This window comes from Hydra vulgaris, chromosome 02 (assembly GCF_038396675.1).
Source record: "Hydra vulgaris chromosome 02, alternate assembly HydraT2T_AEP".
Lineage (NCBI taxonomy): Eukaryota > Metazoa > Cnidaria > Hydrozoa > Anthoathecata > Hydridae > Hydra > Hydra vulgaris.
In genome coordinates, this window is record NC_088921.1 from 14,041,437 (window position 1) to 14,053,821 (window position 12,385).

A 12,385-nucleotide genomic window follows, 5' to 3' on the forward strand; every position below is an offset into this window, starting at 1 on the left:
CATTTAATTAAACATTGAAACTAAAATGCATCAAACAGAAACAAACGCAATTTAAAATATTTCTTTGAATAACTTTTCAAAAATTTTCTTAAAAGTGGCTTTTTTTCTTCCCTAATTATGTGCTTTATTTAATAGATCTCGTGTTCCTTGGGGAGGATTTTCTAATTTGTGTGGACCTAGTGGTAATCAATTATTTACAATTTGCTGCTCTGCTGACAGCACTAAAATGTTGCCAACTTCAAGCACATGGTAGGTAGTCGTTTCAATTGTTTTAAGATGAGTTATTAGATTATGTAATTAGATGAGGTAATTAGATTATTTAATTAAGATTAAATTAGTAAACTAAGAATATGCTACAAGTATGAGTTAAGAAGTTTAGGCTAGTACCAGCCCAAGTATGACAACAGCATTTCATACAGGGACAAATGAGAGATTTGGAAAGTTAGATGGAATCAGGAGTAAGTTAATGATGAGCACAATAAAGAGAAGCAACTTTAGCAATTGCTAACTTTGAAGTTGTTTATATGGTTTCCAGGAGAGGTCAGTAGTGAATAATAGTTCAAGAAGATGTAAAGAAGAGGACTTAGTGAGAGGGTTGCCTTTCATTTATATATGAATGTGACGGTATTGTGAACAATATTGTGTTGTTTGCAGTAAATAATGGAGTTTTGTTAGAGTTTTAACTCTAACAAAACTCAATTATTTACTGCAATTTACAATCAGATTCAAGATCGACTGCCTTTTTTAAGCGATCAAAATGAAAGACTTTTTTAATATAGGAGTAAAAAGTTAAGTCTTCAGCAAGTAGAGCTACTCTAAATGTGAGATTTTCAGAAGATCCTTAATGTAGATAAGAAACCACACAGAACCAGGAATATAATTTTGAGATATCCTAAAAGTTACTGGAAATGAAGAGTGTTTGCCTTCAAGGATGATTTAATACTATGGTTAGAAAAAAATGATTTAATAATTTCAAAAGCTTTCTTAAATACACCATATGCCAAAGTTTATCAAAAACTTTCAATATGTAAAGAGCAATAGCATTTGTCTCACAGTCTTTATCTAATCCTTAAAAGGATCTTTAAGCTACAGCAGTTAGCAAGTCAGCTGTAGAACAAGAATATTAATATCTATATTGATTGTCAGACAGTTATTAGACTCAAGATGTTTGAAATTTGTTTATTAAAGATTCAAAGGCTTTGCTTATAATAAAGAAAAGAATAAATGTTGGAGGGAGATAATAGAGAAAAGATTGTTGGAGTGAGATAATGGAGAAAAGAATGATTGTTGGAGGGAGATAATAGAGAAAGTAATGATTGTTGGAGGGGTCAGAGTGTCCCCTAGAGTTATTAAAAATTGGAACCACATATACTATTTTCCAGCAGGCAGGAAAACAAAATTCAGTCACTTATTAAATAATTTAAGTGGAATTGAAGAGAGTTCTGGAAAACACTTTTATAAGACTATGACAGGAATGTTGTCTGGACCACAATTTGAGGAAAAGTTCCTTGGATATAGTTCTGCCTTATCTTCGGGAAAGCTAGTAGTTCAGACTCATGAATTAATGACTTACTTTAGTTGATAACACTATTGAAGTCTCTAGAGCCTAACTTTTAAGATAAGATAGGGGATTTAGTAAACTGGGAATAATGGAGCTTAACATCAGAGAGCACCTTTTTACATTATTTTTTTGCAATAATAAGAAGTTGTTAGTTCTTAAAAGAACAAACCCCTTTAAACAAGAACAAAAGAACTTGTTTTTGTGAGAAAGATAAAAAGAAGTGATTACAATTAGATTTAGCAGCTGCATAAGAAGGTAAAACCACGGAGTAAAATGATGCTTGACTTAAAACCAAAGAAAATGACTAAAAGCTTCCATACCATATATAAATATATATATATATATATATATATATATATATATATATATATATATATATATATATATATATATATATATATATATATATATATATATATATATTATATATATATACTATATATATAATATATAATTTATATATATATACTATTGCAAATATTTCAATTTTTTTAGTTTTAATTTGTTAAAATTACCGGAATACGAAACAAAAGAAGATCTTGAAAAAATGTTAAAAATCGCTATTGCTTGTGGCAATGTCGGGTTTGAATTTACTTGATTTATTTAAAGTTTTTTTATTTTTTTAATCATTTATAAGTTTATAAGAAATGCACTTATTTACAGTTTAATTGATTTCAATATAGTAATTGGAGCTTGTATTAGTTTGAAAGTAACCCTTTCCTATTTAATAATAGATCACTTCATTTTATCTTACTTAAGAGATCACCATTTCATCTTACATAAGAGATCACTTCATTTTATCTTACATACTAAGTATTTTTAGACGATTTGACCATGGTGACCATTGCCATTACTTCTGAACATTATTTTTTGTTCAAAAAAAGCAAAGAATGGTGATTTTCCTTACATACTTAAAGAAATTTATTTCTTTGAGTACTTTTTTATTAAAATATTGCCTTAATATTGTAGACGTTTTCCCTTTAACCTATTTTATATATAGTCTAAACATAGGTTTCTGTACAAGGTTTAAATAACTTTTTTAAGCACTTTTTAATAGTTTTTGAATTTTATTTTTTTTTTCAAAGTTTTTTTAAAGTGTTGTTATTGTTGAAAACAATGGTTATTTATTTGTTGTTGATATTTGAAGGTGTAAATAAATCACAATACTTTGTAATAATTTGTATTAAAATAGAAATTTAATAATAAAAATAATTTTTTTTATATTTTGTATAATGTTTTAGTAATAATTTTAGAATAAAATTTCAGATAATGTTGAGCTTTTTTTTAATTCTTATTTCGTTGATGAGCCTTAAATGCCTAAATTTTGATGATAGTCTTTTTTTAAATATTTGCTTCTTTATTTTGAGGTACATTAAATTATTTTGCTCTTATGGTTTATTTTTTTAGTTTTATTTTGTTGGATGAGTCTCAAATGTTTAAATTTTGGTAATAGCCGTTCTTTTAAAATTTGCTTCTTCAATTGAGGTACATTAAATTAGATGCGAAAAAATTTTCTCACTACTTTGAATATAATAGATGCTATTTTGTTATAACCGAACTCACTTGGGTGAACGGTATCGTCCCACAATTGTTTATGCTGTCTAGGGTTTAGCGATGACATTGGGAATAGTTTTGCAAGATCGCACAGCAGCGTTTTAGTCGGATTTTTTTTGGCGAAACCTCGTAATTTATTGTTTGTAACTTCGCGTATTTTTTTGTATTCTTTGGAGTTATAATCTTGTCTTAGCTCGCTTAGATAAGTGTCATCGTGTTCTGGTATTGTTATGACAACTGTTGGAATTCCTCTTTTATGTAGCAATTTGTGTAGAGTTATAACTTCGTAAGCAACGTTAATTTTTTTTGCACAGTCTAATCTTCTTAAGTCGTTTGTTCCTCCGAGTATAAGAGCAAGATCAAATCTTAAAATATAAGAATCAAGCACTAAAGGTAATCTAGTATTCATCTCCACGAACGCACATTCCCCACTCATACCTTCATTGATAACTTGAAAACGAGTCCCATTAAAAGAGTTTGTATTAAGGAGTTTTTCGAGTTCTGTAGTATATGGGTGAAATCGGGCACCGCCTTCTAAATATCCTTCAGTAAGAGAATCGCCGAAGGCTAGTATGTGCTTTACATGATCGCCAATATTCTTCACTCCTCTGAGGTTATAATTAAATAAGGAAGGATTTTTTGGGTCGGGACCTTAAAAATAAAATTACAGTGTTTTTAGCATAACCGCTTTCGAAACAGTTTTGTAAAAAACCTAAATTAAGAAAACTCTTCAGAGTCATCTAATATTAACAAACCTGCTTCTAACGCGTATTGAAGAATCCATCTTGTTATAAATAGGGTTGAAAGAAAAAAATGGTGCATTCCTCAATATTTTTACCTTTAAACATCAACATTTTAACGAGAAAGTTTTAAAGCTTTGCTTTACAGCAGATTGTTTGCAAAGCAATCAAGCGTACTAACAGTCGGCTGCAAATGAGATCAAAATGGTAAATGTCACATGGCTGCTGCAGCCAGAGAGTAAATATAAGGCTTCGACATTTCAAGTTTAGTAGGAATCCATTATAACTTTTTTTATTTAAAAGAACAACAAAATTATGTGTTATTTGTGGTTTCTTAAGTAAAATATAAAAACAAAACAGCAATATTTCATGTCGGCAATTCTACGTCACTATTTACAAATATCACAAATAATTGACGAGTGTTCTCCGCAAGTGTGTTTAGTGCACTTGGAACATCTTGTAAAGACACGTCACTGACGAAGCTGACACAAATGACATGATTTTCTAATTTTGAGTAAGGCATCTTGAGGTGGAATATTCTGTTCTGTAGATATAGAAGCAATGGCGCGTCTAGAGCTAGGTTGAAATGCCCCTCTCGGATGCTCAATAATTCGGCGTTCCATTGCTGTTTTCATCATTTCCAGGCTCATTTTCAGCAAGATTTGTCGTCTTTTTGATCCACTATGATCGCTGCGGCTTGTTAAAGAGGAACAAAATACTGGCATTAATGACAGCAAGATCGAGGAGATCGCCAAACAAAGTCATTGGCCAACGCAGTGTCTAGAAATGTCAGTGTTTGGAATGTAACTCACTAGCTGCATTTTTTCAGAATACAGTTATAGAATCAAATTGAACTCGAGGAAGAAGTAGTTGGGGAGTGATATCTGGTTTGTGACGATTTAGGGTTCCGAGCAGAGTGAGGTTCCGTGCTAAAAGTTCTTTGGCTACCAGAATAGATGTGAAGAATTGGTCAGTGGTGATATTTCTCCCACTACCATGAATAGGTTCAGTTAGCTGTAGCACCACTCGTTTTTCTTGCCCTTCTTCTTTTTCCCTAGCAATCATTCCTAAATAAATCTCAGCTTTTTAAAGTAGCAGAACTTTGAACAAGTAACGCCCACACTTTGATGCCACATTTGTCAGGTTTTTTTGGCATATAAACTTTAAAAGGCACTCGCCCACGTGTTGGGACTATTTTTTCATCGACACAAACCATATCGGAAACTATGAAGCATTGGCGACAACATTTGAGAAGTTGCTACCATATCTCTCTAAAAGCTGCTAGTTTATCACGTTGGCGTCTTTCAGTGCAAGTTTCCTTGTTATCAAATCTCATGAACTTTGTGATTAACTCAAATCTTTCACAAGACATTGTGGCTTTGTAGGCAGAAATTCTAAGTTCGTCACTCCACAAGTCTCTGAGAAACACGTTGCGTTGTCTCAAAGCACCCATAAGATAACGAAGGCCAAAATATCCAACCAGTTCCTCCTCTGTTATGTCATACCTAAGAAGACCAATAAAAATATGAATATTTATGTAAAGTAAACACAACAGTATAAACTTATCAAGACTACTTTATAAATGAAGTCGAAATTACATTTTTAACATATTAAAAGATAGTAGTTTATTGAAAACTTACCAGGGTTGTGAAATATGTTGAGAAACTTCTCCACCACTTATGGCACGTTGGGCCTCTCAATTACTTTCATGAAGTGTCCGGTTATTCATTTCTGCTGTTAAAAATAAATCAATAGCTTCACGCACTATAGCAGGATTTGCTTTCGGTCGCATTCGCTCCCTCACAATGCTTTCCCTGCGTCGTCTACCACGTTGCTCATCTACTGCTGTTTTCCAAATTCTTCCGTTGCGGCCATACTCTTCTCTAAATGGATCATGTTCTACTATATCTGAAACTTCGTTTTCATTGTTATCTTCCAAAACGTTATCTTCTAATTCACTTCCCGAAGATTAATTTTCCAAATCAAAATTTGCCATACGTTCAAATATATTTTCATTCATTATATTTTTCTAATTGAGTACTAAATATATGAAATAAATATATAAAATCCGTATAATTTGTTTTTATGTATAATAAAAAAATTTCTGAGCCTAAATCATAATTCATTACAGTGTGTTCCATTAAATAACTAGTCTAAAGTACATAACTCAGTATACAACTTTCATAGTTTTGGCTGCATCAGCCAAGGGCTAATTCAATGAAAGTAATATACTTGGGATGGGGGGCAGACTGTTACCCAGCAGTAGAGTGATTAGCGTTATATGCCTTTAAAAACAGATTATAAAGTTAAGAAAAGTAAAAGAAGCTCAATCTCATTAGGTTTAGTTAAACCTTATAACTTTAAAAAATAATTTTGAAATGGCTGCATCAGCCAGAGGGCGGAGTTTAAAGGTTAAACTATGGCTGTCATGCGTTTAAATTTTTTTTAATTTACAAATATAGTTCATTTTTGTTTTGTTTATGTAAAACTTTCTATCGACACTAAATAAAACACAAATCTTGTCAAGCGCGAACCAAAGCTGCTGCGCGGAAAGACAGAAAGAAGCCCAATTCTTCTAAAAACATAAGGCAGATTTGAACCACGAACCTTTGGATTAGAACCTTAAAGTTCTACTCTAAACAACTTTTAGTAGTTTTATATATATATATATATATATATATATATATATATATATATATATATATATATATATATATATATATATATATATATATATATATATATATATAACTACTGATAGTTACTACTACGTGTTCTTTGACAAATAGATATTGTTTATCTTGGGTTTTTATAGCTACATAAGCTATTTTAATATTACTTGCTCTTCAGCATTAAAAATACAAAAACAAGCTAGTTGAATTATATTTAATGTGTATAATTACGCTTACTTCCAGTCGTTACACCAGAAAGTTAAAGCTCTTAATGTCTATGAGTTAAATTTGTTTCAAAACTTGTTATTCGTGTTTAGATATTAAAATAATATGCTTCCAAAATCTTTTAATAAACGATTTTAAAAATTAATCATAAATACCTAAGAAGGTGTCTATCCATAACTTTATCTTACCTAAGTCAACTTCTTAAAAATCCGATTACTTAATTTCATATACAGGTTGTCTAAGGAACATAGTTCTAAATAAAAAGACGAAATGTATAATCTCAATTTTTTTTTTAATTTTTTTTTAAAAGTTCGTGTTATATTTCTTACTTTCTTAATTTATTTATTTATTTTATGATTTATTATTTTATTGTTGCAAATTATCGTATTTTATTGTAACTATTTATTAACTTGCTTTATATAGTGAGTACTTGTAAATTTATATGATGAGAAATTTGTAAAAATATTTTACGCTTACTAAAGGGGCTTGGTGATAAGACTTCTGTCTTCTATAATTTTGAAAGCCTCGAATACGGCGGTTCAACAGATACATAAGTTGAAAACTAGATGTTAATGATAAAAATATATTTGTAAGACTGTTGAAATTAAAATAGAAATAAAAAGGTTTCAAATTTTTTAAAAATCTGTGAGAGAAAAAACTTGTTTTAAAAAGTACTATTTTAAACATAAATTTAACTTAATTTATTAATTTTTATTACAATATATTTGTAAATAAAAAATAAAAATTTGATCTTTAGTTTGGGTGAGACATATTTGATTATTTTAATGTTTACAACTTAATAATGATTCATTTAATGTTTTAAAACAAAATAGTAAAGTAAGGAACAAATTGCCAATATTGTCAAAAATATTATCGAAAAGTATTGGAATACTAATTTGATCACGTAGTTCACTAAATAAACAGCATTTAACCAAATCTATCTCTTGACAATTAAATTTACTCTAAATTAATCACAGGATTTTTAGCTTTGGTTAAGTTTTTAAACGCATGAAAGTAATCAATGGTTTTCATACCCATTTGTTTCAATATTGAATTGAAATCAATAAAATTGATCACTCAAAACTACAAAGCGGTGATACGTTTGAAGCACCATTATCTCAACCTGAATCTTCGTCAACCACTCAACCACCAGAATCACTCAACCATTAGAGTCGCTCAACCAACAGAATCTATGCCAGTACTAGAACCAGCTCGAAAAACTATATCATCTTAACCAATGTCTTCTGAGTTTACACCAGCAATAACTATCATTAGCTTACGTTGTTTTGCATCAACTCCAAAGATATCTCTAAAGTCAACCTTCAATATCGGAAGTTTAACCTTCAATATCGAATAAAAGAAATTCAAAATGAAGTTAAAAAACAGTTGTAATCAACCTAATTGCTTTTCTTAGTTTTGCAACAATTGTTTTGAATTCAAAAAAAACCCACAAAAAAGAAAATTGCAGACTAAATATTGAAGAAGGATGTTTCAATAAATTTGAAATACTCAAGAGACAGAAAGACGTTAAAAATAAAAAATAACTTTCATGGTGAGCACATAATTCAAGCAACAACAGCGATTTCAGCAACAACAACAGTGACTTCAGCAACAACAAAGCAACTTCAAAAACAACAACAGCGACTTTTATAACAACAACAGCAAACCAAGTTAAGTGTAAAAAGTGCCATAAAGTTTTGAGTGAAGCTCTAAAAAGCCAAAACAGTGAATAGTGTCAGTGCAAAAATTCAAGTGAATATTACATTTAATAAAATAAAAAAGAAGTTCATTTTAATGACCAAAATCAAACGCCTACTGATGTGTCAAGCATTAAGACAAAGTAAAATATCAGCCGAAAGTTCTTAATTAACTGGCTATTTTTCCAAAATAAACTATATCGTCTATAAATTACGCAATGCTAAATTTATTGAAACAAATGCTAAATTTATTTAAACAAAGTAAAAAGAGATCACAAATTTTCAGAGAAACTAACAAATAAAATAGCGCTATAGGATTAATAAAAGTTACAGCGCAAATTCTTAGGTTGAATGAAATTTTCAACGTAAGGTCTATTTTTAAAGAAAAATGTTGTAGACAATAAAAAATGAAGATTTTTATTGATTAATATTTTGTAAATTTGGCTAAAAATTAACCAGTTTGTAGCAAAATAATTATCTTCAGTTGAAAAAATAATTATCTTAAGTTGATAAGTTTAAAGTCATAAAACACTTACTTTAATAAAATTTTATTTATTTTAAATAATACTTTTTTATAAAAATCTTACAGTTTTATAGTTTTTTTGGGCATAAAACAAAATCCACAAATTTTTGTGAGAAAACCGTTTTGCAACTTTGTTATTAGCACCATTGCCGCTATCTTAAGATTTTTTTGGAATTTTTCATAAATTCTAGCGTCCCTCATAGTTACAACACCGTTTCCAAATAATTACAGTCTTTTACGTATACAATTTTTTTTTTATTTCAAAAATATGTGAAAACATAAATTTTTTTTAGTTAAATTCCTATAGAGCTTAACCAGAAAAACTTAAAAATGATAAATTTGGCTCAATATTTGAAAACTTGAAGTTCTGCACTTAACCTTTACGCTATTTGTTTACTATTTTTTTAAATATTTACTTATTATTTTATATTATTTTCCGCTTTTTTTGTTCGCTGTTTTTGAGTCCTAAATTGACAGTTTATATATATAAAAAGATTTTTTTTTTTGTTATTCACCTCCTCAAGGCCGAGAAGGCCACTATAGACGAGGAGGCTACTTAATAGTGGTTATAACCCTCTCTCAACTCTCTAACTCCGAAACACGAACCTTGACGAACAAGGCCGCTGCGCGGAGAATAAAGAGAATATTCGTTAACATTTCTAGGCATACTCCTTGACGAAACGTAACTAGGACAGATTATAGACATTTTCTTAAAAATAAAATGTCGAGAAATATTAGTTTACTTTATGAAGCGAGACTCTTATTAAATTTATGTTTAAAATTGTTATATTTTTTCTTTGTTAATTGTTATCTAAATTGCGCTTCAAGTTAGCGATGGACTTTTTCTGAGCTTATCTGGAAGATACTGAAATTTTTTAACTGATAAATCATTGCTGACCAAGTATGGCTTGACAAGATTATGAAACTCCCTGAGACCTTTGACTGTCTCAAATTTGCTTTTATAGATAAAACAGTATCATTTATTGCTGCTAACTATTAAAATTTCTCTTATATGGAAAATTTTTATAAAAATATACTTTAAACTAATAAGTTTCTGTTTTAACAAATATATATATATTGTTCTATTTAAAATATGGATCAATAAAATGTAAGAGTTTAATTGATTGCTGTATTAATCTTATTACTTTTTTGATTTATCTTATTGTTATTCGCTTGTTTTATTTATTCGATCGATTTATTTTTCTAAAAAGTCTTATTACCATTGTTATCAATTTGGAAATTCAAATGTTTTTTTTTAGGAAATCTTGATTATTTTACGAAATCTCAAGGCGATAAGACTAATTGTGTCTCCTTGCCTGGCCTTCTGCATTTGTTTTAAAACATTTATTGTATTTATGTATTTTAACGGCAAAAATAAATAGCTAAAAAAAGCTAAAAGAATTAGCTTACTCTGAGAAGCAAGGCAAGCGCTTTCAAAAGAATATATTGGACTTAAAACTAGTGAATTTGTTCCCGGGAAATTCCCGGGAAAAATTTTATTCCAATTTCCCGGAATCCCGGGAAATTTTTTTCGGGATCCCGGGATTTTTGTACACACATTTTTTAACTTTCCCGCCAAAGTCAGAATTTTTTGTTTTCCGGACCATAAGAAATATTGCTTATTTATATTGTTTACATATTGAAATTTATCGCAGCGCATTGGGAATTTTTAAAAAAATGTCCTTAAATCTTAAAACTTCGAAGGTTTGGAGTTATTTTGATCTTAAAAAGGCAGACGAGGCACAATGCAAACATTGTCCAAAAATATTACTATGCAAAGGTGGTTCCACTGTTGGATTGAAGAGGCATTTAGAAAAAATCCATAATATTATTTTAAATAAAGAAGAAGAACCATCAACTAAAAAACGTTGTGTTCAATTAACAATTGATTTCATGACAAAAAAAGTTTCATTGGGAGAACGATTGGCTCGTTTTGCTGCGATTGATGGTTTTTCTATTAATGCAATAACTGAATCGGATCAAATTCGTGAGTTGCTTCGTGATAAAGGCTTCACTCTTCCTAAATCGAAAACAGATGTCATGAATCTTATATATATATATTATTTGGAAATAGTCGAAGAAAATAAAAAAAAGATACTCGAAATAAAAGAAAAAAAATGCAAGTTTAGTATAGATTTGGATGAATATTCAAAACATGGCAGAAGATTTATGAATATAAATCTTCACTTTAATGAAGGCTTTATTAATCTTGGATTAGAGCGAATGTTAGGATTGCACAATTCAAATGATTGCCTAGAACTACTCATCAAAAAATTAAACATGTTTAATGTAAGTCTTACAAATGATGTAGTTTGCATAACAACTGATGGTGCTTCTGTTATGGAAAAATTAGGATATACTTCGCCTTCTGAATATCAACTTTGTTTTGCACACGCAATACATTTAGCCGTTGTTGATGTAATATATAAAAAAAAAGGTAAAAATAATAATCAAAGTACTAATGACAAAGATATTGAAGATGATGTCTTTGATGGTGACGATGATTATGCTGAGGAAGAGGATCAGCAAAATGAAATTAGTGACCAAGCTCCTGATCTTGTTCCTGAGCTTCATAAAGTTCTTGTTAAAGTTAGAAAAATAGTTGTAACTTTTAAAAGATCTCCTTTAAAAATGGATTCTTTAAAGCGTTATTCTAAAAATGAATTTGGACAAGAGCTAGTGCTAATTTTGGATTCAAAAACTCGTTGGAATTCAATGTTGACCATGATTCAAAGATTTATTAAAGTTAAAAAAGCAGTTTTTAAATCACTCGTGGATTTCAGTTTAGAAAACCTAATGTTGTCTGATGATGAACTTACAGTAATTGAAAATTTAGCAAAAAGTCTGGAACTTATTGTCTTAGGTTCTGAAATGATTTGCAGAAGGGAAGCAACTTTATTAACAGCGATGACACATTATAATTTATGGTTAAAGAACTTGATGTTCAAGATTGCTACATAGCAAAAGATCTTAAAAATGCTTTAATTGAAAGAATATATCAAAGAAGAAAAAAAGATCTTGTTGGCTTACTAAAATTTTTAGATAATCCACAATCTTCAAAAAGTGATATGGATGATGACTTATTTAGCATGCCATCTAAAGCAGTTATGATAAATTTAGCGATTGAAATAGCTGGTCGACTTTTTCCTATAATTGAAAATATAGCAAAAGAAAAAGATAGCGATAGAAAACTTAACAATAGTATTATTGATATAAATCAGTTATCTGAATCTATGGCTGCCAGATTAGAAAAATTTGTAAAAAAAAAAGATGTTTTTGAAGTCAAGTGCAATAATGCATCAATAAATTATGCGTCGAGAATTCAATCTGTTTGAAGCTACTAGTAAAAGATCGCATAACTTAGATATGCTTTATAATGCGCTTTTAACTATTCGTCCTTCCAGTGTAGAGGC

The 12,385-nt window shown here is 29.5% G+C and overlaps 2 protein-coding genes across 3 annotated transcripts in view; one reads left to right on the forward strand and one right to left on the reverse strand.

Annotated features, from left to right (window-relative positions):
* The window catches only part of LOC100197347 (E3 ubiquitin-protein ligase HACE1), a 46,518-nt gene extending 43,683 nt beyond the window's left edge, over positions 1 to 2,835 (forward strand). For both annotated transcript variants that reach the window (XM_065790179.1, XM_065790178.1), the window contains exons 24-25: positions 136 to 249; positions 2,057 to 2,835. In XM_065790179.1, coding sequence (XP_065646251.1) covers positions 136 to 249; positions 2,057 to 2,159 — 217 coding nt within the window. In that variant the 3' untranslated portion in view covers positions 2,160 to 2,835. The remainder of the gene's footprint in view (positions 1 to 135; positions 250 to 2,056) is intronic.
* Positions 2,836 to 2,921: 86 nt separating this feature from the next.
* Positions 2,922 to 4,016, reverse strand: LOC100201534 (uncharacterized). The gene is made up of 2 exons (XM_065790180.1): positions 3,871 to 4,016; positions 2,922 to 3,766 (listed from the first exon to the last, which is right to left on the reverse strand). Exons 1-2 carry the CDS (start codon positions 3,935 to 3,937, stop codon positions 3,057 to 3,059), a joined length of 777 nt encoding a protein of 258 aa, XP_065646252.1. The 5' UTR covers positions 3,938 to 4,016; the 3' UTR covers positions 2,922 to 3,056.
* Between the last annotated feature and the right edge of the window lie 8,369 nt (positions 4,017 to 12,385).

What these genes read in the sequence shown, in the direction of transcription:
- LOC100201534 (XM_065790180.1), bottom strand. Translation starts at nt 3,937, where the DNA reads ATGCACCATTTTTTTCTTTCAACCCTATTTATAACAAGATGGATTCTT. An exon ending in TCAATACGCGTTAGAAGCAG is followed by an intron (nt 3,767 to 3,870) that starts GTTTGTTAATAT and finishes TTTATTTTTAAG; the next exon opens with GTCCCGACCCAAAAAATCCT.